At 38.4% G+C, this 25,725-nt stretch overlaps 3 protein-coding genes and 1 long non-coding RNA gene across 7 annotated transcripts in view; all 4 read right to left on the bottom strand.

Moving 5' to 3' along the window:
- The window catches only part of LOC127518178 (tumor necrosis factor receptor superfamily member 14-like), a 49,988-nt gene extending 46,697 nt beyond the window's left edge, over nucleotides 1–3,291 (bottom strand). Inside the window, exons 1-7 of the mRNA XM_051904573.1 lie at nucleotides 3,127–3,291; nucleotides 1,802–2,069; nucleotides 1,516–1,644; nucleotides 1,249–1,398; nucleotides 506–593; nucleotides 243–424; nucleotides 112–157 (exon numbers count right to left, since the gene is read on the bottom strand). Of these exons, the coding sequence (XP_051760533.1) occupies nucleotides 244–424; nucleotides 506–593; nucleotides 1,249–1,398; nucleotides 1,516–1,644; nucleotides 1,802–1,928 (675 nt within the window). The 5' untranslated portion in view covers nucleotides 1,929–2,069; nucleotides 3,127–3,291 and the 3' untranslated portion in view covers nucleotides 112–157; nucleotide 243. The remainder of the gene's footprint in view (nucleotides 1–111; nucleotides 158–242; nucleotides 425–505; nucleotides 594–1,248; nucleotides 1,399–1,515; nucleotides 1,645–1,801; nucleotides 2,070–3,126) is intronic.
- Nucleotides 1–10,818, bottom strand: part of LOC127518171 (tumor necrosis factor receptor superfamily member 14-like) — a 70,389-nt gene extending 59,571 nt beyond the window's left edge. Inside the window, exons 1-4 of one of the 3 annotated variants that reach the window (XM_051904552.1) lie at nucleotides 10,343–10,818; nucleotides 8,200–8,258; nucleotides 7,538–7,663; nucleotides 7,289–7,444 (exon numbers count right to left, since the gene is read on the bottom strand). In XM_051904552.1, coding sequence (XP_051760512.1) covers nucleotides 7,289–7,444; nucleotides 7,538–7,663; nucleotides 8,200–8,212 — 295 coding nt within the window. In that variant the 5' untranslated portion in view covers nucleotides 8,213–8,258; nucleotides 10,343–10,818. Of the gene's footprint in view, nucleotides 1–7,288; nucleotides 7,445–7,537; nucleotides 7,664–8,199; nucleotides 8,633–10,342 lie in introns of all 3 variants that reach the window. The other 2 variants (XM_051904548.1, XM_051904549.1) reach the window with 2 other exon arrangements.
- Nucleotides 10,819–14,468: 3,650 nt separating this feature from the next.
- The window catches only part of LOC127518174 (tumor necrosis factor receptor superfamily member 14-like), a 35,302-nt gene continuing 24,045 nt past the window's right edge, over nucleotides 14,469–25,725 (bottom strand). Inside the window, exons 8-9 of one of the 2 annotated variants that reach the window (XM_051904560.1) lie at nucleotides 15,037–15,444; nucleotides 14,469–14,868 (exon numbers count right to left, since the gene is read on the bottom strand). In XM_051904560.1, coding sequence (XP_051760520.1) covers nucleotides 15,401–15,444 — 44 coding nt within the window. In that variant the 3' untranslated portion in view covers nucleotides 14,469–14,868; nucleotides 15,037–15,400. The other variant, XM_051904563.1, reaches the window with a different exon arrangement.
- On the bottom strand, nucleotides 23,153–25,702 carry LOC127518184 (uncharacterized). Its single transcript, XR_007931483.1, has 3 exons — nucleotides 24,829–25,702; nucleotides 24,439–24,521; nucleotides 23,153–23,361 (listed from the first exon to the last, which is right to left on the bottom strand). It is a non-coding gene; the product is annotated as an uncharacterized LOC127518184 (long non-coding RNA).

Genomic DNA, 25,725 nt, shown 5'->3' with positions numbered 1-25,725 from the left:
CAGAATTTTTTTTTGATATTACAATATTGTTAATACATAATATTTTATATATAGAAACATTAAACATATGAAACATTATTAAATGACAAAATACATGTTTAGTTTTCTCACTCTCATTGATGTAAGAGCCCTCCACCAACATTAGACCTGGATGAACCTGAAATATTAAAATGGAATAAAAATTCCATTAATCAGGCAAATGTAAATTACAATATGATAGGAGAAAGGTGTCAAAGCCTTACCTTATCCCTGATGAGCGTTTGACTTGCGTTTGATAAACTGGATTAATGAGACTCCAATAATAACAACAACAATGATCACAACACCAGTTATAATTCCAATGAGATTTGGAGTAAAATATTCACATCTAGCATCAGATGACATAGTTCCTGCTTTTATTTGTTTACGACCCATACTCTGACATCTGTGGATATGCAACAGTGTGAAGTTAGCACATCCAGAATGATTAGAATGGAATTTAATGTAGCAATATCAGATTACTCACATTGTATGCGGCTGACAAGCTGTGAAAGTGCCATCAGAGTAAGTGCCATTTATGCAGACACCACATACAGTATCTGTGCTTTCTGTTCCTGTAAAAACATTAAGACACTGAGTTCTTTGAAGATTAACTGTTTTTTAATTTTTTTCATGTTACACACCTCAAATTCAGTTTAAGATCAGGGCTTTTTACACTATTCCAGGGGTATTAAGTATTCAGTGTAGTACTAGAATATAGTAGTGAGTTGTTTAGCATTTAACCTTATGTTTACTCAAGGTTAAGAACGACCTAGTGTAAACACAACACCTAGGGCCATGTTATTATAAATTTGGTAAAACTTCACAATATCTTGTTATCATAATTTAATGCATCACAAATCTGTGAATAAAATAAACAAGTAAAAAAAAGTGTTTCCTTTGTAAGATTTTGTTACCAAAATCTTCCACTAACAAGCCAACCAAGATTCATTGGTGCTTCCAAGAGCCCAGCTAGCCTACGTTTGGTGTGATTTGAGAAATCTAAATTATATAATTTCATACTATTTCTACAGAGATTGCTCAATTGCTATGTTGCTCGGATTCAGTCTCATAACATTGAAAGAACTCAAGCACAGTCATTTGTCTAGCTTATTGAGTAATTTGTGTTCTCATCTCCCTGTCCTGATATGCAATAATGTGATGTGTATTTGCCAAAGATTTGTACACTTGCTTTGGTAACATCTACACTAAAAATGTGAACATCAATACCTCTTTGTTGGATGAATTCTCCAGGTTTACATTGAGAATGTTTAACAGCTGCTCTACAGCTGCCCTTTTCTTGGATCACACAGTAGAATCCCTCTACTGGTTCACAAACTGTGTCTGATAATGGTGTACAGGCCTTCTGTGTCCTTAAACCTTCAAACAAAAACAGTTGTTTTTCTAAAGACAGACACTGAAGAATGAAAGTGTGATTTTGGCTAGCCAGAACTCTCATTCTGCTTAATGAATAAATGTAAATGTGAAAACACTTACTGGCTGTATCACAGGCTGAGCAGGGAAAACATTTTTCAATACCATTAGGCTCATCAGTGTATGTGAATTCACTGCAGGGTTCACAAGTTGTGCTGGTATCCACCGTACAATGCCAAAAAACACGGTTACCTTAAAAAAAGTATAGGCTATGTGATAAAAGAAGATCATTTTTACACTGAAATTTTTTTTACTTATTGCTATGTCAAGACATTTTGCAATTCTCCTGGTAAACAATACTTTCAAAGAACTCAGTGTCTTGTGAAGTCTTGAAAATGTTTTTCCGTACCAGGTGCGCACATGGGGCAACATTGTCCATTTATCTCATATTCAGCATGGGCACAGACACAATAACCCAGTTCTATGTATGCAAAGGTAATAGCAACATTGAAAAATATAGTCAACAAAATCTGCATTTTTATAAAGGTATGAAAAGGTTCAGCTCAATGTGTCTGTGCAGAGCTGTTGGTGGATTTAATTTTCCCATCAGACTTCAGAAACACTGTTTTGTGTTGAATTTGTCAGGTTCTGATCATCATTTCTTGATGGATTTCAGTCTGTGGAGTTATAACAGGAAAAAAAAAAAATCAAGAAAGGACCCAAGTATAGCAGAGATTTCAGCAAAAAGGGTTATTAAATCTGACACCCACAACCAAAAGTTTTTAACTGACAACTGGATATTAATATAATTTTCTCTTGTTGTGAAAGTCATTTAGCATTGACTTTTAGTTTTCATTACTTCGAAAGTTTTCACATGCTTCCAAATAACTATTAGCGAGATGTTTTGATCTGGCATATGTTTCCTCCTGTGTTCTCACAATTTGTGAATATAGGATGGAGAGAAAAAATAACAGCACATACACATGATTGTTCAGTGAGACTGTCTTGCTCACAGCCTCTGCATTCAGTTCCAAGCTCACACCCAAGAACACTATGTTCAGATGAAGTTATTTATTTTCAATATCGTCCCCTTGGAATTATAAGGTTCTATCTGACATTTTTGTCAAAATTTACTTATTCACATATTCTTATTCTGTGACAACTTATTTACATTATGTGATTTATTTATTTATTTATTTATTTTTTATTGTTGTATACATTTTGGGACTTTTCATTTAGAAAACAAAAAGGCTCTGTCTACAAAGCCGAATGGAATGCAAAAACTTTGAAGCTCAATATCTCAAAACTGCTCAGAATGCAGGAACCTTATAATTCCAAGGGGACGATATATTCACTTGATAGTGCAGTCAAATGAGCTTATTAAATGTTAAAGATGCCACAGTATGCCAGACAATATGTCTTTCACTTTAATAAAAATTAAACTCAGCAGGAAAAGAACTTTGAAGCTGCACTTGAGTGTGTAAAATTGTGAAATTGAGAATATGAAATTGATAATATAATCAGTTACATGCCAATTCTGTTAAAACCTGGAAAACAATTCATTTTAAACAAAAACTTTAGTTTATTCAGCAACTGCTTTGACAACAACATACTTCATCTTTCTTTTTTCTCGACATCCGAACAACACACATATTCGGCATTATTGACTTGAGAACCAGTGACTACAATCATTAAATCTGTTTACTAACAAAAGAGCATAAGAAAAGCACTTACTTCAAAGGAGTGAGATGTTTCTCACAGCCCCAGACCAATCCATCGAGAAATGGACCAAAGCATGTGAAAAACTTGTGACTGAGTGAGTGAGAGAGAAAAAAATACAGTGCAATACTGGTAACATAACTGCATAAACATGCTTTACAAACAGAATATTCAGTTTACTCATGCATAAATGAAACATATTTCATTTATGAAATAAGAATAATAATGAGTTTAATTTTTACAGCACCTTTCCCAATAGTAAGCCATGTTTGAAAGACAGGATGCAGATCATTCACTTCTCTTTTAAATAATTTAAGGCTGAATATTTGTTTTATATTTTATGACTCAAATGTATAAATATTAAGTATGTGAAGAATTTGATTTATGTTAATTTTATTGTTTTGTGTTTTCATGAAGCATTCAAACAGTTGCACATGACTTGACACTGGCACAGAACAGAACAAAGATGTGATTGTTTCAACTAGGGGAAAAAAACCCTGTCAGACAATGACTGCATGCAGAGTCTTTTTTTTTTGCAGCTGTAATATAAGCTAATCATTGTCCATCAGGTCCTGTGTTTCCTAGCATTATATGGCACATTATGTTTTTTTTTTTTCTCAGCACAAACACATTTGTTTGTTTAAGTATATTTCTACTATAACTAAAACAAACAGTACTTAACCATTGTGTGTCCTTAAGGACATTTTTGTATTGTACAGTGTTTTTTTTTTTTTTTGATAATTTTGCCTATATATTTTGAATAAGTGTGTATTTTTATTAGAATTTTAATATTTCACCCTCATTTCCTTTAATAAATATATTTTACACTCGGTACACAAATTGGTTATACTCAGGACCTTAAAGGGTTAGTTCACCCAAAAATGAAAATTATGTCATTTATTACTCACCTTCATGTCGTTCCACACCCGTAAGACCTTCGTTCATCTTCCGAACACAAATTAAGATATTTTTTAATAAAATCCGATGGCTCAGTGAGGCCTCTTTTGAGAGCAAAGCCACCAAACCTCTCAAGATCCATAAAGGTATTAAAAACATATTTAAAACAGTTCATGTGGGTACGGTGGTTCTACTATAATATTATAAAGCAACAAGAATACTTTTTGTGCGCCAAAAAAACTAAATAACGACTTTTCAACAATATCTCATGATGGCCGATTTCAAAACACTGCTTCTGAGCTTTACGAATCTTTTGTTTCGAATCAGTGATTCGGATCTCCTATCAAACAGCTAAACTGCTGAAATCACGTGACTTTGGCGCTCCGAACCAGTGATTCAATTCGTAAAGCTCTGAAGCAGCATTGCTGTCTTATAGAGGCCTCACTGATCCATTGGATTTCATCAAAATATCTTAATTTGTGTTCCAAAGAAGAACGAAGGTCTTACGGGTGTAGAAGAACATGAGGTTGAGTAATTAATGGTATTATTTTCATTTTTGGGTGAACTAACCCTTTAAGGACAAATATGACCCCATTGAAAATATATATTTCATATGAAAAATTGCTCATAAATCATTTTCATAAACTAAAACCTCTATAACTTTTTTTGTTCCACTTTTTAAAACTTCAAGTAAACTTCAAGTAAAACCTCAGAGTAACTTTTTTAATTGGTGCAAAAGGGTTAAGGAATAAGGAGGGGTCATGTAAGCCAGAACAGGGTGGTTGAGATCTCATTGTTTTGAAAATAATTTATTTTTACTCCCTTGCATTTCTGTTCAGAAATCAAAACTCAGTGTTTTGAGAAACAAATACAGTTGTGCTCAGAATTATTGGCACCCTTGGTAAATATGAACAAAGAAGCTTGCAAAAATAAATCTGCATTGCTAATCCTTTTGATCTTTTATTAAAAAAATCACAAAAATCTAACCTTTCATTGAAGTAAAGAATTGAAAATGTAGGAAAAATCTCTTTATGAAATGTATTTCTCCAAAACACGTTGGCCACAATTATTGGCACCCTTTTATTCAATACTTTTTGCAACCTCCTTTTGCCAAGATAACAGCTCTGAGTCTTCACCTATAATGCCTGATGAGTTTGGAGAACACCTGACAAGAGATCAGAGACCATTCCTTCATACAGAATCTCCACAGATCCTTCAGATTCCCAGCTCCATGCTGGTGCTTCTTCTCTTCAGTTCACTCCACTCATTTTCTATAGGGTTCAGCTCAGGGGACTGGGATGGCCATGGCAGATGCTTCATTTTGTGCTCAGTGACACATTTTTGTGTTGGTTTTGATGTTTGTTTTGGATAATTTTCCTGATGGACACTCCAACCACAGCCCATTATTGAATTTCTAGCAGAAGCGGTCAGGTTTTGATTAGGCCCACAACATTAAAGATATATTTAACCGTGCAGTATATTTAACCGTGGGCATGGGGTACTTTTTATCCATGTGTGCACCAAACCCATCTGGTGGGTTTGCTGCCAAAAAGCTCTTGTTTTAGTTTCATCTGACCATAGAAGCCGGTCCCATTTGAAGATCCAGTCGTGTCTGACAACTGAATATGCTGGAGATTGTTTCTGGATGAGAGCAGAGGATTTTTCTTGAAACCCTCCCGAACAACTTGTGGGGATGTAGGTGCTGTTTGATAATTTTTTTTTAGGCTTTCTGAGACTCAAGACTCAACTAATCTCTGCAATTCTCCAACTGTGATCCTTGGAGAGTCTTTGTCCACTCAAACTTTCCTCCTCACCGCGCATTAGGGTGATTTAGACACATGTCCTCTTCCAGGCAGATTTGTAACATCTTTAGTTGATTGGAACTTTTTAATTATTGCCCTGATAGTGGAAATGGGGATTTTCAATGCTTTAGTTATTTTCTTACAGCCACTTTCTATTTTGTGAAGCTCAACAATCTTTTGCTGCACATCAGAACTATATTCATTGGTTTTACTCATTGTGATGAATGAATAAGGGAATTTGGCCTTTGTGTTTCCTCATGTTTCTGTGGAACAGGAAGTCATGGCTGGACAATTTCATGTTCATGATCACCCTTGTGTGCTAAAAAAAAAAATGTAAATATGAACGGGAATATACTTCAGAGATATTTTACTCATGAAAAATTCTAGGGGTGCCAATAACTGTGGCCAGCATGTTTTGGAGAAACATTTATTTCATAATGTGAGTTTCCCCCCACTTTCAATTCTTTTCCTTCAATTAAAGGTTAGATTTTTAATAATTTTATGAATTAAAGATCAAAAGGATAAACAATGCAGATTTATTTTTACAGTTATCTTTGATCATATTTACCAAGGGTGCCAATAATTCTGAGCGCAACTGTACATTTTTCACCCTTGCAAGTATATATTATTTTGTAAATATATACTGAAAATGCATACAAGTCAAGTCACCTTTTTCTGTAGCGCTTTATAGAATACGGTTGTTCATCAATTGTACATACATACTGTATACACTATACAGTGCATTTGTGCACATACATGTATGTTTGAGTTTCATGACAAACTCCTGTACACTCCACTGTACACTGAACAAGCAAAAGACACAATATAGTACTGTTTTACATTTTCACATCTGTGTGTTGTTTGATGGTTCGTGTGTAGAATTACTATGCAAAAACACAATTTTTAGAAGAGTTAAAATAGTTTTGAATAAAGTGTTTGCTTTTGAGGTGTTTTAAAGATGTTTTGCATGTTATGTGGTTTTAGTTTTGAAAAATGGAGCCATAGTTTCAGAAACTGTGTATAAGCAATTTAAAAAAAACTGTAAAAAGCATTAACACTTGTTGAATTCCCACATTCAGTATCAGATGACATTGATCCTGGTTTTATTTCTTGAAGTCCCTCAGTCTCACATCTGTAAATTAAAAAAAAAAAAAAGTGAGCAATATTAGAATTTGTAGTCTTTTATAAAAGAATCTTTTAAACACTTAAACAATCTATGGTAATCACTTACTTTGAATGTGGTTGACAGGTAGTGAAAGAGCCATTAGAGTAAGTGCCTTCTGCACAGTTACCACAATCAGTATCAGTAAATGCTGTTCCTGTAAGAATATTAAGACAACGACTATTTTAATAAGAGTCTAGCATTACTACTTGTGTCTGTCAACATGTTTAACAAAACTAATAATACTTATAATACTAATAATACTTTCTATTCTATTCTTTTAATTTTAAATTCTACACAGATATACCTCACCCACCTGATTGTCTGATATATTGTCCAGGATGACATTCAGAGTGTCTGACAGCGAATCTACAGCTGCCTTTATTTTGCTCAATGCAGTAGAATCCTTCCAGTGGCTCACAAACAGTATCTGCAGAGCGTGTGCAGGTTCTATTTACTCTTAGTCCTTGTTCTGTGGAAACCATAACACACTTTTCTTAATTTCTATAAATGTACTAGAAATCACTTCTTTATTTCAAGTCTTTATTTTGTGGAACATGCTCACCTGCATCACACACCCAGCAGGGAAAACATGCTGTGAGTCCGTTGGGTTCATCTGTGTAAGTTAATTCAGGACATGGAACACAAGTGGTGCTGGTATATTCAGTGCAATGCCAAAGAACACGGTTTCCTACAAAAGTAAAATATGAAAAACATGAATTCTCCTGAGTCACTCTAGTAAACTGCTGTGCTCTGTCATAAGATCACGCAGTGACATCCTTAGTGTATCATAAATATCAAATATTTGTATAAATTGATGAATGTCTTCTCAAATATATTCCTGCTAAAAATACAGCATAAATTCCACATTGGTCCGGGATGGTTTATGCTGGTGGTGGACCAGTATAGACATGCTGTTCTCGAGAATAAGCTGGTCCACCAGCACTCCCGCTTCCCATGCTAGGGACAAGAAACAAGCATCCCTTGCTGGTCCCAGCATGCAAAACCTACCTTATGCTAGCTGGTGACCAGCAATGCTGGATTTTCTCAATTACAGTTTTTACATGCAGACATTTGTTAACAGACAAACAAAAACTTTACTTGGTTTACTGTTATTTGGAAACATAACTTCATTTTGTTTGTCTTATAAAAGACGAATTTTAAGCTTTGTCACTGATTCAGTCTGTTCTTAAGGCAGAACCAAACATTACACAATGTATACTGTACCTGGCACACACATGGGGCAGCATTCTCCGTTTATCTCATACTCAGCCCGACCACATGCACTGAAACACAGTTTGAAGTTCAAAGTGACAACAGTAATGGATAAGATAAATCCTAACTTAATCATGTTCATATATATAGTGAAATGCAGATTTATTAATTCCGTTTTAAGGTGGAGACAGTTCAATGTTCAGACTTGATGAGCTGGTTTCTTCAGCACATTAGATGAATGAGCCACCGCTGGCCAAATGGGTGTCTTCACTGTCTTGCACAAAAGTAAAAATCTGCTTCCCAGGAGGGAGGTCCCTCTTGATTGTGTATTGCCACTAAAAGTTTTATTGCAACTGGCAGATTCCTGGAGACAGAGATTAAATGTCTCTGCCTAGGTTTCACACATGACAATACTCCATTTGAAACAGCTGGATTCTGGAAACAGCTGAAATAATAAAAAAATAAACAAACAAACAGTACTGAGTTCTAACCAACATAAACATAAATCAAGTGCTAATTTAAAGGTGCTCAAGGTTAGTCTCTTTTTTCTGGATCTTATCAATTTTCACAAACAAGCTGCTCTAAGCCATTAAATTTTATGCATAAAACAAATTTCAATATACATAACACCATTTTATTTTGTGGAAAAAAAAATACTTAATGGAATAAATAAACTATAAATATTATTGTTTGTTTATGGTCTGGCCAAAAGTAAGTGTTTAAAAATGAGCATACATTTTTGACCAGTGCATAACGTTAACTATAGCTAAGCAGCTCTTGTCCTATGTTTTTAATCAAACTTGCCCTGACTTATGTACACTTTTTGCCATTGAGATGAATTGGAAAAAATGTCCCAATCAACCTTAATTCTCCTTACATGAATCATGAACAAAAGTCAGGTTCAAACAGATCAAATCGAGCATAAACTGTCAGTGCCAATCATTTTCAAGTTTGAACAAGGCAGACAAGACTGGGCACCCTGGACAAGATATATTATTACTACAGCAATACCTCTGTGATAATGCTGTGGAAAAACAAAAACAAAAAATATGAAGATATTTCTGGTTTTGTGCTTCAGTAATGAGAAACCATATGACGTGGTCAACAACTCAACAACAACAAACAGTTTGTTCTCCATGTACACTTCTAGTAGAAAATATGAGAAGATGTACATAATGGTATAAACATTGAGACACGACTTTTCATCTTTATAGTTAACATGAGGCAGTTTCTATGGCGTTATTCTAATGACAAATGACGAGAGAGAGCACATCCATGTAATGCGCGAGCACGAACCACGATTTCCTTCACTCTTGCACAAAGCTGGACGCGCGCTCTGGTCTCATGATTCTGCTCTCGCTCAGATATTGCGTGTGCGCGCTCAAACTTTGTCCTGTGCTCACGCGGATCTCTGCGTGCACTGCTCTTTCTGTAAAACTCTCTTCTCTGCTGGAATTATTGTTGTCAGAAGATAGCCATCAGACTTCCACGATTGACTGATTAATAACACAGTGTACCTTTCATGAAAGAAATTAAGGATTCATCTTTGTATGTCGAATAATTCCATGTTTCATTAGTTATCATCTATTTTAAAGCTGATTTTAGTCAGCCAGTTATAGTTATTTATTTTATTATTTAATAGTTACTTGAGTTAAGTTGTTAGGCTAAATATGTATTACATTATTTTATTTAGTACAATTAACAAAAAAAAAAAAACAGTTCTACAATAGGCTATGTAATATTTAGCCTAAGGGGTATGGGGGCGATTTCCGACCCACCCCCTCGACAGGCTATTTTTGATTGGCCAGTTTTGTAACCCTGCCTGTAAGCTTGTGTCTCACGCCAGATGCCTGAGAGTTGGAAAACACTAACTTGTTTACACAAATTAAGAAATCTTCTTTAAATCTTTTTGACATGCTTAATCTAATTCATACAATAGTGTCAAATTAGGTAAAGGCCATTTAACATTTTAGGATCATTAAATAGATTTAAATGTTGACGAATTACATTTTATTTACTCCTATCTCTCAAACACGGTGGATGTTTAAATAGATACGAGGAAACAATTTGCACACAAAAATATTGAATGTAATAGTCAGACTCACATTTAAAAAGTACAATCTCGATTTAATAAATAGAAAACACATGGTCTTACCGTTGAAGGCCAATTTCATATGAATTCTAATGAAATGAAAAAGAAATCCTGATTCTTGACTTCCAACTTCCAAACTGAAGGTAAACATTTTCTCCAATAAGACGTCAACTAACAGGGGCGGTGCTAGTGACCGTGTCACAGAAGCTTGGCCTCCCCTTTCTGACCCCACATGGCAGTTTGTGTCTTTTATGTTTTGTTTTTGCTTTAGGACAGAATTTAGTTTTTTGATGATGCCTTTCTTCTTTAGAGCAGACAGTGAATGAAGATCCACAACTCACCACATAGGCGGCAAATTTCCCTATTGTGGAAAAATACACAGAGTGAGCGGTCCGGGTAGTGGGTGAGGCACGCCAGGTCTAAAAGCTTAGAGAAACTAACAGAACTAAACCTAACCCTGACAGATACAAAGTATCCCACTCGTTTCACGAGTTTACGTGTACATATAATTAAATAGAGTAAAAGTTATGCGTATTTGGCGTGCTGTCCGGGAGGAGGGCTCCGAGCTCTGAACTTTGGCCCGAACCCAGAATACTCCCCCCGGTTGGAGTAGCATCTGCCTGCAATACCGGAGGCTGCATTTTAAGGACCGCATTTGTAGGACCACAGTTCTAGGACCCTAGCAATGATTTAGTTGTTTAATTGATTAAGTTTAATTTATATATTGTCCTAACCAACCCCAATCCCTAAACCTACCCATTGGTAACCCTGTTTAAATACTTAAAACTAGATGGCGCTGTCACAAAAACTAGGGTCCAAGAAATCCTGAAACTGTTGCGGTCCTAAAAATGCAGCCTCCAGTATTGCAGGCAGATAATATTGCCCGGTTGTGGTAAAAATAGATAGAACTAGAAGTGAGGAGATGGGGTGGAGGAGGGATGCTGATAAACTCTCAGATGAACAGATGTAAGTCTGCTGTATTTATACCTCTTGTCATTGGTTGAGTTGATTAACTGAATGTTCTCCACTTGTGCTAATTAGGTTAATTATCTGAACCTGCTCCTCCCGAACTTTGTTAATAAAACATCATTAAGATTTTATTACATTTATGCAGTGGCTGCTAATCAGTTTATTTTGCTTAAGGCAGGAACACACCAAGCCGACGCAGACGAACTAGTGGCGATGAAAGCAGACTGCGGGGTTGGCTCACATTGGCAGCGTCTGGGTCCAAAGTTGACCTGACACACCAAACTGACACTCGACAGCCGACGGCCAAGTAGCACGTCCGTTCTGCGCCTGCGCAAGATGAACCATACCAGCAGGTGGCAGTAGCCGAACAGCCAATCAGAATGATCAGATGGCCCGACGGACCGACAAGTTCCGACGCCGATTCAACATGTGGAATCAGCCGAAAAAAAGCCGACGAGGACCAACTTCAGCTGACAGTGCGGAACACACTGAGAAAACTTAGTCGGCCGACGAACAAAAACTGCCCGGCGGCCGACCGTTGGCTTGGTGTGTTCGTGCCTTCAGAGAGATGGACACATTTGATAGGCTACACTTTCACTCTTTAAATATGCTTCACCTCTTTAAACATTGCTTATAGTTTGTCAGATAAGTTTCAAGAGAATTTGACAAACCTGCGATAACTAGTCTAGTGATGGGAGTTCAGATTATTTTACTGCCTCGGATCTTTGAATTTTATTAAGCAAAATGAGCAAATCTTTTTTTGTTTCCCTCATTTCATTTTATTTCAGTTATTTCAGCAGAATATAATGAAAATGTTACGTTAATAGACAAATTCCCCAACACATCTACTTATGCAAAATATTTTGAATAAAAAAAAAAAATATATATATATATACATATATATATATATAATGAAGCCAATGCCAAATTCTCAAATTATGAGAAACAGAAATGTTTAATTTATTGCTTGGGTCTTCAGGCTGTTAGTTCACCTCACCTCCCGAGTATTTTATACTCGACGCGTCCGCAAGTTCGCTTGGGTGCACGTGACAAAAATGATGTCATCACGCGTGTTGGGGGGCCCCTGCGATAACCCGGCTTGCGTCAACAGACGATGATCACACTGTAAAAAATGAATGTGATTTTAACAGTGAAATATTGTAAAAACGCTACGGAAGAAAAATTGTAAATAGGTTAACAGTAAGTTCCAGTACTATATACAGGGAAAAACTGTAGAAGCTCTTACTAGACATTTTATGTAATTTTCACAGTAAAATGCTGTAAATTTTACAATTTTTAGAAGTAAAAAAAAAACAAATCAATGTATAATTTACAGTCAAAAACTGTAAACTGATATTCCCACATTTCCCTGTGTGACACTCCACATTTGAAAGTATTTTGTTTAAAAAATCATGTTTCTTAATAGTTTTTGTTATCAGTTATGTACATTAGGGTTTTATGTTACATCTTCTGTTGTTTAATGAATGTTTATTGCATTATGTAAGTGTTGTGGGTTACCATGATGGTGTTTTGCATTTGCGTGAATGACTCTTTGCACCCTCTTTACATTAGTATATACTTCAGCTCGTGGAAAACCAACTTGTGATGAACTCTGATTCTTCATGTGGCTTTCTCTTTTACCACCTGCATTATTATGGTGGTTGTCAATATATGTTAAAGATACAAAACAGATTTTAGTAGTAGTGTGCATTGTTGAATTTACTTGTTTACATTCAAATTTACTTGTTTGTAAATTACAGTTTTATACTGTAAAATTGACAGTTCTGTAAATGTGTTTACAGTTTTTCTGTATTTTTTACAAAATTATTCTGGCAACCACAGCTGCCAAAATTATTTTGTAAAAACTACGGAATATTTTTTACAGTGCATGTATCGACGATAGCCAGAGATATTGTCAAAACTAGCATCAAATATTGGCAACATTAAGAGGATTTGGCATTTCCAATTAATGTAGACCTGTTACATTCTTCTAGTCTACCATTATTAAGGTTCTATTATTATTAAATTAATATTATAATAAACTTGCCCCGCAATAATTTCATAGCGCATCACCGCTTAACTGACGTGCTGTGAAGATAATAAAAGGCTATTAGCTATCTTTGAAAATGTTTTAAACATTTTTTTTTTTTTAGCTCTATTATACAATTAATTATAGGCCTATAATTAAAAGTATTAAGAATAATATTTCCTAACACTGCAGTCATCAATAAAAATTAAGCGCAGCTTTACTTCAAGCACCGACCTTAAAAAAAACACTGAACAAAACTATTTGCTCTTTTAAGCAAGCATATTGCAACTACTCAGTCCTTGAGAAATGAGGAGAGGTTAATGCAAATCTGTTTAAAAGTGTTTATATGAGGTGAAATAATTGTCTGACAATGAATCACCAGTGTTGCTGTTACATACAGCAAATATAAATCCTTTCGAATGTTGCTTATTTATGTGGCAAGTGTGTCCCTGAAACTATCATATACTGTATATTTTGAGACAAAGGACAAAAGTTTATAATTTTCAGTTTTGTTAATGGTTGTAATGGCTTTCTGATCAGTGTGCTAGACATGTTCTTTTTCATTGTAGGCAGAATTATACAAGCAATGTCTCTTTTCTTGGCTTGTTTAATAAACATGAATGAGTATCAGTTTAATGATTTACAATTTACAAATAAAGAATTAGCTTTTAAAGTGAAACATGTTATAATATATGGTAAGAACCATATATTTCTCACCATCTGTATACCACTGCAGCTGTATTAAGTGGATAGTTCCTACAATGGTGGTTAAATTAATAGTTTCCAGACAACTGTTTATATGTGAAAAGATAGGGTAAAAAGCTTCCCGGATGTTGTTGCTCAAGGCCCCACTCAAAATACCCATGCTGTTCAGGTTCATGAAAAACACTAACTTTAGCAAAGGAGAATGATGCAACTATTTCTACGAGTGGGGGAACATTTGTTCAAGTATGTGCAAAGTAAATTCTGTCCACATTCATTTTTTGTTTACTAAAATCAGACAAGGAGTTTGCTATAGAATGCCAAATGTAAAAAAAAATATATATATATATTTTATTCAAATACAAACCACTAATATCAATTGCAAATACAATCAGAATGAACTGATGTAGAAAACAGACATTGCTTTTGAAAAGTTTTATATATACGATAACTAAAGTGCTGAAAAGATAACGAAAACACAAACACAAATTGCAATTTAAAAAGAGGCTACTTTAATATAATGCTAAATGAATACATTTAGTTAATCAAAAAAAGAAATTGTGCAAAACTGAACATAGTGCTTCCGTTAAAAAGTGTTTTATGTTTTATCACAGTTTTGTAATATTCCTCTTTCCTCATGTTCATATTGTATATATATATATTTTTTAAGCTGGGAGCACAGCAGTTCATAAGCAGGCAGTCGCTGGTCAAATGGGTGCCCCTCAGTTTAAGGACTGTTAGTGGCTCTAGCTGCTGGACTTCAGGCATGAAAAGTTCTTTAGAGAATGTGGAGACAATTCTGAGTAGTCTGGAAACTGCAGTCATTCACATTTTGTAAGGACTTGTTCTTCCATTCCGAATGTCTCATCATTTATCCTGCCACTAACAACTGAAAACACAGTGAAGGACAGCATTACTTTTCAAATGTTTTGCATTGCTTTCTTCATAAAAAGCAAAAAATATTACTTAAATTAGTATTAAAATCTAATATTGTCACTGAAGTTTCTCATCATAAGCTGATAAACTGTGTTGTATGTCTATGATTTACTACTCTTACCTTTTGTACTGTCTTTTTCATTTAAATAATTTCCTGTTTCCTTGTTACAAAAAACAAATAAACATACATTTAGTTATTTAAAACATAGTAAAAGATATTTGCTTCATTTTTTCTCTTTAATGTTAAAAAAGTAATAAACTTTCTATATACCTGTATTCCTGTATGAACAGAAGACAAAATGACCAGTAATTTAATCAATATTATATTTCTCATCACTATCGCATCACCAGCTTTTTTTCTAATTGTAGCAAATATTTAGTGTATGAATGATCATTAAAAAGTATTAGTTACAGTATCAGTTATACTGTAGGCCTATTTTATTTAATTTGGTTGAATTTGCATAGAAAAGTCAATTATAAAACAATTAGATCTCATAAAAATATTCTGAACAAATTGAATAAAGCTTACCTGAATGTTTAGAATGTTTCTTCTTTCGAAAATGTATAATTGTAAAAACTACTGTAAATATTATTATTAAAGTAACTATAACACTAGAAATAATGACTGCTAAAGCAGTAGGGGAATTTCCACATTCACTGTCAGATGATTTTGTTCCTGGATTTGTTTCAGTAAGTCCCAATGCTTCACATCTGTGAATGATATCCAGAATCAGATGTGTTGAAAAATGATGACCAACAGCACACACCAACAACATAAGTGAACACTCACTTTGTGTGTGGTAAACAGGATGAAAAAGAGCCGTTTGAATATGTGTCAGCTTTACAGTCAGCACAAACTGTATCTGTGGAGCCAGTCCCTGTAAAGACAATGGACATATTGACACTTCACAAAAGGTAAAGCTTTGTTTCCTTAACTGGAACTAATGCTGCTCAGATAACAATAAACAGCATTTCATGCACGGTCCATGTATATTTATATACATTTATCATTTACCCGCTTGTTTGATATATTGTCCAGGGCTGCATTCAGAGTGTTGCACAGCGAATCTACAGCTGCCTTTATTTCGTTCAGTGCAGTAGAATCTTTCCAGCGGCCCACAAACAGTATCTGACGACCGAGTACATGCTTTATTCACTCTTAACCCTCGGCCTAAGATAGAAACGAGTTAGCAGAAACCATATGGGATAAGTTACTGTTAGGGACAATTACTGCTATCTTGCATCTCTTTAGATGCTAAATCACCTGCATTAAAAGATCAAGCAGATTCAAATGAATAAAATCTATTATATATATATATAATTTTTTTTTTTTTCCAGATGAACAAATATAAAGGGTGAAACACTCCCCTTCATCACACACAGTACATGTAAAGCATTTTGTGAAGCCGCTGGGTTCATCAATGTGAGTGAATTCAGGGCATGGAACACAAGTTGTGCTGGTGTCATCTGTGCAGTGCCAAACAACACGATTTCCTGAAAAACAGGACATAAAATTTGTTATTTCATTTCAAGAGAAATCACTTTGCAATGTCATGCAAAATGCATTGTCATTGTATACTGACTTCATGTTTTTTTTCTAAACAAACAAATACTTTTATGCAGAAAAAAATATATTCATTAATGCAGAATAAAGCAGATTATCATCACTGAAGTAATATATTTAATAAACTTATGGTAAAAAAAAAAAAAAACATTAATAAAGAATATAGATTGAACAAATAAAAACATCAAAAGTTAGGGACTTTGAAATGATACAAATTGTGTAAAACATGTAAACTATATGGTATAACTTTTTATTAGCAGTCTTACCAGGAGCACACATCGGGCAGCATTGCCCCTCTATCTCATATTCAGCATGAGCACATCCACAAAAGCAAAATTCATAGTTAAGTGGAACAATAATAGTAATGAGAACAGTAATCCTTAAAGTGAACATGTCACATAAATCTCAGTGGAGTTTAGTCAGTTAATGTGAGCACTGAGGAAACATTTCCTCATTCTTCACATTATCTGTGCCATTAGTTGTATGGTCTGATGGGTGCCTTAACAGCTAACAGTATTTTTGTTGAAAACTGAGAGACAAGACGACGGTAGTTCAAAAATCAGATCTTGTGCAGGTTGTATTTCCACAAGCATCTTGTACACATATCCATTCTTTGGCAAACAAACTGAAAAAAGAAAGAAAAACAGTAAAGAATCAGCTCACTGTAAACTTTCTTGCTTATATATTTGGGTGTCTCTTCAAATTAAGGCACTTTTGTCTTGTGAATATTTAATAATAATAATTTGTGACATTTATATAGCACTTTTCTCTGCACTCAAAGTGCTTTATATATGGAATGGGTAATCTCCTCAAGCACTAATGTGCAGCATCCACCTGGATGATGCGACGGCAGCCATATTGTGTCAGAACGCCCACCACACACCAGCTTATTGGAGGAGAGGTGATGGAGTGATGAAGCCAATCAGTATACAGTTCCCATTCAGTCGGTCACGTTCGACGTACGTCGGACAGACCGACGAATAGGAATCTCGCTAGAGAGGCCAATCTACTTCAAGTGTAACTACAACGAGCCAATGCACATTGGCATGCAATCATATGCATCAGCTGCTCGCCTCGCAGCGCGGGTATATAATGAGCAGCAGGTGCGTTGCATCTTCAGCTTTTTGCTTTGGAGCCGAACGGTGTTTGTTCCTGTTCTCTGCAAGCAAGTGTCTGCTAGAAGACGAGTCAAGCTTTTTGGTTGAACTTCTCTTTTTTTTCGAGTGCGGGCGAACAGCACAGCAGCGGGGTCGAAGTCCTCTCTTTATTTTCTGTTTTTTGTTTCGTTTGCCATTATAGAGCAAATAGCTGTTTTGACAGCGACAGAAGGCTGTTCTCACGGCCGGTACGGTGCGCTTCAAGTGCTGAAAGCCGTTTTTACGGCTGGTAAGAGTGAGCGCCTTCAAAGAGAGAAAGAGCACACGACAGGCTGCACACAATCCCTGTCTGTGTTGCGGCGGCCATTCCCCTGCGTGCTTCAGCACTCTAAAAGAGTAAAGTCCCTAAAAGAGCTTACACAAGTAGAGCTTGCGTCTTTTTAAAGATGACATTCTATTTGTGTGTTTCTGGATGCGGTCGTTTCCTGTCCTCACTGACGGCCACGATCACTGTTTCACATGTCTGGGCGCGTGCTGAAACGATGTTCGTGGGTGGTTCATGTTTTCGTATGAGAACATGATCACGTCGACACGCTGGTCGTGACTCTTCTTTCTCCGGGAAGCTTGAGTCCCCTCTGTTGTTGGCCAGCTGCCGCTTGTGTGTAAAAGCACAGCCGCGGGTCTGCCCGACACTCTGGGAGACCGCGGAGATCAGCGAGAGCAAACCTCTCGCTCCTCTGCGTGTCGTGTGCCGTCGAGCTGCAGCGCGGGTTGTCACGGCAACCCAGCGCTCGCTCGGCGCTCTAGATGCGCGGACTCCTTGCCTAATCTCCATTGTAGTGCCCTCTCTGGTGCACCAGAAGAGGTCTACTTTGGTGAAATGGCTTGGGTGACTTGAGGTTGAGGGGTTCCTTCGGGGAACCAACCCCCTAGGGCCCCTCCCTCTCTAGCGCACTACATGCTGTACAGCTTCTGGATTGGATTGCTGGTCCTTTTCATAGGGGAACCTAGCATTTAATTCAGGGCTCCAGCTGAGGGTCAGATGTCGATTGCAGCATCGGAGAGAGGGCTGTTATGCTCTGGAAATGAGGGTGACGCTGCCCACTGTAATGGTGTGTGCTTATGCTGACTCAGATTCGGAGTTTACAGCCATGCTTTCCCGGGTGTTCTGGATGTGCATGAAAAACTTGGCAGTATGGAGCTATATTGGTGCCATAAATATGGAACGCCAAAAGTGCCAAAATCTGCATAAGTTTTTACTCTCTCACTACCCTTATGGGTGGGGTGGCTGTTCACAGACCACACCCACCCTGCATGTGAGGCCAAGGCACTCTTTATGCATGAGGGTAGTTCTGAGCCGGGGTTGAGCTGCGCTTGTTGGCTAACCGTGATCAAAGTCACGGCGCAGGCCTTCGGCCAGACGATGTCCACCTCAGTGGTCCAGAAGCACCCCCTGGCTTACCTTGCTGAGGTGCAAGAGGTCGTCAAGCTAAACGCTTTCTCGACACTCCCATCTCACGGTGGCCTTTTCGGTGACTGAGCCCAGCAGTTCTCTTCAGTTAGTGGCAGACTGGGGAGCCTCCCCCGACAAACCATTGAGTTCCTCGTGGGCCCTCAGTCTGCTCATTGCCAAGGGTGTCATACCCTGCAGAGAAAAAAAAAAAAACTCCGGCCCAGTCTGCTCTACTGTGTCCGCTGCAGGAAGATGACGCCTCCCGTCTCTGCTACCATTTAAGTGGTTAGTGAAAAATCACCCCTGAGACGGGTGACCCAGAGATGGGTGGGGCTGCTCCCCCCCCCAGCAGTTCCTCCATCTCTGGGTCTGAAGAGGGCTCGGAAAGCAGTGGGAGGAGAAAAGCCTCACCACTCTCATCCCCCTCTTCCTTCGCCAGAGGGCAGCAGCGTGCAGTCGAGAAGGCAGCAAAGCCTCTCCCGCGCCCCCTGCCCAACCGTGGAACCAGGTAGGTGTTGCACAGCACACTCTGACCCCTGCTTCGGGCTGCCTCGCAGAGAGAGCCTCCCGAGCTGCGTCCCTGTGTTCCACCTTGCTGCCTCACTGCGGGTACGCCTGCGGTCCCTTTGATCCCGCTTGTACGGTCTCTGCGAGCCTGGTTAGCGCTCCCCAGTCCATCTCGCTGGCTCATTCGGACCATCGGGCTCGGCTATGCGATTCAGTTTGCCCGGCTATGTGTCCAAGGTTCCTACCACTCCCTTCTGGGACCAGGTAGTAAGCCTGCAAGCGCTGCCCCCGGAGGAGGCAGACCCAGCCCTGGCTTTGCTCTGTCCAGTTCGCGCTTTGCGACTGTACATAGACAGAACTCAAAGCTTCAGGACCTCAGACCAGCTCTTTGTCTGTTACGGAGGCCAGCAGAAGGGAAAGGCTGTCTCCAAGCAGAGGATGGCCCACTGGATAGTGGATGCCATCGCCCTGGCTTACCAAGCTCAGGGCGTGCCCTGCCCGCTCAGGTTGCATGCGCACTCCACGAGAGGCGTCGCATCTTCCTGGGCGCTGGTTCGTGGCGCCTCGCTAACAGACATCTGTAGAGCTGTAGAGCGACACAGACACGTTTGCTAGATTCTATAGCCTTCGTGTCGAGCCGGTCTCCTCCCGTGTTCTCACCTCAGGTCAGAGGCATGGAGAGGCCCCGGCTTAGTGTCGGCTTGCTGCGCTTACATGCGCTTTTTCTCCAGAGAGTCCCTACAAGGCAGACCCTGTTGAGTCCTCCGATCTCCCTTCGGCAGCCGACGTGGCGGAGCGTCTGGCGCTAGGCCTATACTCCGTTGTATCCTTGAGAACCAGGTTCAGGCTGGGTACCATATGTGTGACCCTACTGGGATCCCATATGTCTAGTTCCACGGTTGCTCCTAAAAGAAGCCCGTGTCTTTCCCTCTGGGAGAACCCACCTCTCATCGAGTTGGAGTCACCCCAGTTCTTCCATATGTTGTACAGCCTATGGGTTAGTCCATATGTACTTCTCCACATAACTCCTTCGGGGAAGGATGTGGCTTCCGCAGCGTTCCTTCCCAGCGGAAGGGTACGCTTTCCCAGCGTTATCCTATAGTCTCACTGAATGGGTTTTAGGGAACAGCAGTGATCGACACTCTCTGTGTTAGCCCTGTCCCACCGTCCGTAGGCAAGGGGGTTCAGGTGGCTTACAACAGAGCGCTGGAAGGGGGCAGCCCCTGTGGCGCTTTGGTAGGGATTCCTATTCGTCGGTCTGTCCGACATACGTCGAACGTGACCGACTGAATGGGAACGTCTCGGTTACAAAGGTAACCCTCGTTCCCTGAAGGAGGGAACGGAGACGTACGTCCCGTCGCCACAGTCGCTGTACCCCGCTGATGCTGCCGCCTATCCGGTTCGGCTCCTCAGTGAAAACCTGAAGATGCAACGCACCTGCTGCTCATTATATACCCGCGCTGCGAGGCGAGCAGCTGATGCATATGATTGCATGCCAATGTGCATTGGCTCGTTGTAGTTACACTCAAAGTAAATTGGCCTCTCTAGCGAGATTCCTATTCGTCGGTCTGTCCGATGTACGTCTCCGTTCCCTCCTTCAGGGAACGAGGGTTACCTTTGTAACCGAGACGGTGCTGGTCATATAATTAGAGTATCATCAAAAAGTTGATTTATTTCACTAATTCCATTCAAAAAGTGAAACTTGTATATTATATTCATTCATTACACACAGACTGATATATTTCAAATGTTTATTTCTTTTAATTTTGATGATTATAACTGACAACTAAGGAAAATCCCAAATTCAGTATCTCAGAAAATTAGAATATTACTTAAGACCAATACAAAGAAAGGATTTTTAGAAATCTTGGCCAACTGAAAAGTATGAACATGAAAAGTATGAGCATGTACAGCACTCAATACTTAGTTGGGGCTCCTTTTGCCTGAATTACTGCAGCAATGTGGCGTGGCATGGAGTCGATCAGTCTGTGGCACTGTTCAGGTGTTATAAGAGCCCAGATTGCTCTGATAGTGGCCTTCAGCTCTTCTGCATTGTTGGGTCTGGCATATCGCATCTTCCTCTTCACAATACCCCATAGATTTTCTATGGGGTTAAGGTCAGGCGAGTTTACTGGCCAATTAAGAACAGGGATACCATGGTCCTTAAACCAGGTACTGGTAGCTTTGGCACTGTGTGCAGGTGCCAAGTCCTGTTGGAAAATGAAATCTGCATCTCCATAAAGTTGGTCAGCAGCAGGAAGCATGAAGTGCTCTAAAACTTCCTGGTATACGGCTGTGTTGACCTTGGACCTCAGAAAACACAGTAGACCAACACCAGCAGATGACATGGCACCCCAAACCATCACTGACTGTGGAAACTTTACACTGGACTTCAAGCAACGTGGATTGTGTGCCTCTCCTCTCTTCCTCCAGACTCTGGGACCCTGATTTCCAAAGGAAATGCAAAATTTACTTTCATCAGAGAACATAACTTTGGACCACTCAGCAGCAGTCCAGTCCTTTTTGTCTTTAGCCCTTCTGACGCTGTTTGTTGCTCAAGAGTGGCTTGACACAAGGAATGAAACCCATGTCTTGCATACGTCTGTGCGTAGTGGTTCTTGAAGCACTGACTCCAGCTGCAGTCCACTTTTTGTGAATCTCCCCCACATTTTTGAATGGGTTTTGTTTCACAATCCTCTCCAGGGTGCAGTTATCCCTATTGCTTGTACTTTTTTCTATCACATCTTTTCCTTCCCTTCGCCTCTCTATTAATGTGCTTGGACACAGAGCTCTGTGAACAGCCAGCTTCTTTTGCAATGACATTTTGTGTCTTGCCCTCCTTCTGCAAGGTGTCAACTGTCAAGTCAGCAGTCTTCCCCATGATTGTGTAGCCTACAGAACTAGACTGAGAGACCATTTAAAGGCCTTTGCAGGTGTTTTGAGTTAATTAGCTGATTAGAGTGTGGCACCAGGTGTCTTCAATATTGAACCTTTTCACAATATTCTAATTTTCTGAGATACTGAATTTGGGATTTTCCTTAGTTGTCAGTTATAATCATCAAAATTAAAAGAAATAAACATTTGAAATATTTCAGTCTGTGTGTAATGAATGAATATAATATACAAGTTTCACTTTTTGAATGGAATTAGTGAAATAAATCAACTTTTTGATGATATTCTAATTATATGACCAGCACCTGTATATAGTAAATAGATTCTCTGAAAACACTTTTCACACTCTCATTAGTTTACCTTTTTGTCTACTATGGACCTGCATCAAATTCCGTCATTTTTAACATTTTCCCCCAAAACATCACAAAAATTTTCACCACAGTGTCATTTACACTAAATATATATAATAGCATTTTGTGATGGAAATGATGGTTGCAAAATTTACAATTTTTTTTTTTTAACATTTTTGAGAATTTATTTGGCTATACAGTATGAATCCTATAAATGCAAAGGGAGAGCAGTCAAAAATAGCTACATGCTTTTTAACATAATAAACACTGATATGGAATAAATAATATTTTATTATCATGGATTTTCATATTGAAAGTCTGAATCAAATAAATCACAAAACATATATGTAGGTGTAACGAGGCAGAACACGAGGTAAGATCCATTTGCAAGCTTTTATTAAAGCAGAGATCGTAGTCAAACAGGCAAGGGTCAAACAGTGGCAAACAGGTACAGCAGGGACAAAGCAGAATTGTGGTCGTGGAACAGGCAGTAGAATCAGGGCAGGCAGATATCAATCACAAAAACCAGGAAACAATAAACAGTCCAAAGGCAGGCAGCAGAGAATCGTAGACAAGGAACAGACTAGATCAAAACAGGCAGACAGACAAGATAAATAACATTCAGAATTGCTACAAGTGTGTGTGGATGTGAGTGGCTTAAATAGTCCGGGTAATGAGCTGCAGCTGTGTGTGGTGATTATTGATTGGTAGAGTGAGTGCAGGTGATAGGCAGGGAGGATTGTGGGAAATGAAGTCCGGGAATGACTGGAACTGTGACAGTAGGGGAGACCGGGGATGGTTGTAACATTTTCGACATTTTAAAAGTATTAAGAAAGTATTAACATATCTTGGAGTTCTTTTAAGCCAGTGCATTCAAAACTAGTTACAAGCGTCAGCTATTAAATGACATGGCTATCTAAATGTGTGGTTTAGTTTAAGACATGGGGAGTGAAATGTTACAATTCACCCCATAGTCTGGGCTAGTTGTAACAGACTCTGGGGTGAGATGTAACATTATGAAATAAGGATTATAACAAAAAAAAAACCAACAAATTTTTTTAAAGCTTTTTATTCAACTCAGACTTTTCTACATAATTGGTGTGTGTGTGTGTGTGTGTGTGTAACAAAAATGAATAAAATGAGCGAATGCTCATTTTACATCCCTCAATTTGTCTTTCTCTTCCAAGACTTAGGCCAGGGGTGTCCAATCCTGCCCCTGGAGGGCCACCATCCTGCAGAGTTCAGCAACAACCCCAAATAAACACACTTGAACCAGCTAATCAAGGTCTGCTAGAGATACTAGAAACTTACAGTCAGGTGTGTTGAGGCAAGTTGGAGCTAAACTTTGCAGGACAGTGGCCCTCCAGGACCAAGTTTGGACACCCCTGACCTAGGCAATTAAAAAAAAAGGAGGAGCATAAATAAAAATTTTTACTTGGCATAGGCTGTAACATGTTTCATTGATGTAACAACTAACCCAGAGTCTTGTAGCCATGAACTAGCACACCTTACAGCTAACAGCCAAAACATTGGCACTAACAACTTGCATGAAAAATATCTACACAGACACACAATAAACAAAATTTAACTTTGATGAGTTTAACTACAAAACAGAAATTGCCATAAGAAAAATAAATGAAGTAAAAAAAAAGTTACTTACATCAAAATTAGTTTTTCTCCTCTAAAATCTGCTGTGTCTGCCACAGGGCTCTACTTTCCCACATGTGGAATTGTAGCTTGTTCCTGATAAGAGAAACTGAAAGTGTAACTAACCCGTAAATACTTTCACGTTGGTCAACTTAGCTACTTTAGTCAAAATGTTTAGGAAATTTAGAAATAACACATATCGGGTCAAAGCGACTATAATAAAAGATAAAGGAAGCCATTTATATAAATTAGTCAGTTGTCGAATGCCTTTAAAATAAGGACAACAAAGGCCTGTATTTTTTTGTGCCGTGATTTTTTTAGTAGGATAAGCTACAGTTTAACGTGTCGGGACTCGGGTCAGCAGCAAGTTTTCCTTTTTAATAAAAGACTAAAAACTACTTACCAGCTGATAGGCTATGGAGTAATTGCAAGTCTATTTCTTTCACAAATCACTGGTCACAGATTAGCTACTGGTTGCTCATTTTCTGAATAAAGCGTTCTTTCAGTTTTGGACTGATGTGGCGTCAGTCACGCGGCTCACACCCAAAAAAAAAAAAAAAAAAAAGACACGAATATTTCACTTGAAGGCGTTCTTTGTTTCGACGTAATTTGTGAGCGAATGAAATTAACAAAACAAATTTCTGAATTAGTTTATTGTTGTTAATCAGTAAATCAAAACAATGAAGTTGATATCACGCAATTTCGGATTCATTGTCTTGTAATGGAACAAAAATGAGGGGAATCACTGGTGCATTTAAATACTGAATAGATGCAGTAAGCAAGCAAACTAGCACTGGATCATGCAGCTCAGTAAACAGATTGCTGTGTAATCGACACCTGTAATTGCGGTGTTATGGATCAACTGGGGATCATATGCGTTCCATTCGACCGTAAGTGGACTGCGAAGTGGACTTCACATGGTATTTCTCCTTAAGTGAGATTCCAATCCGAAGGGAGCGAACATGTTAAGTGCGAAGGGCACTGCGAACGGCATAGGGAATAAAGGGAACATCTGCTGTGTTCCAAATCGCCCCCTACACCCTCATTCTCTATTCCCTACATTACTCCACTAATATAGTCCACTGAAGAAGTGAATGAAACGAGTTAGTGAATTCGGACACTGAGTACACCGGAAGGGCTGCCGATTTCGCATAGTTTGTGCTTGCTGTTTAATAATCATTTGAAATGTAGCAAACTGGCAGCTCCAGTAGTAATAAATATTTATGTTAAACTCTGCCATGAAAACTAGCATGTACAAACCTTAATTAAACGATTTAATGATCAATAAAAAGAAAATTAT

Source organism: Ctenopharyngodon idella, chromosome 8, assembly GCF_019924925.1.
Source record: "Ctenopharyngodon idella isolate HZGC_01 chromosome 8, HZGC01, whole genome shotgun sequence".
NCBI classification, from domain to species: domain Eukaryota; kingdom Metazoa; phylum Chordata; class Actinopteri; order Cypriniformes; family Xenocyprididae; genus Ctenopharyngodon; species Ctenopharyngodon idella.
This window is presented reverse-complemented; position numbering and strand designations above follow the sequence as displayed.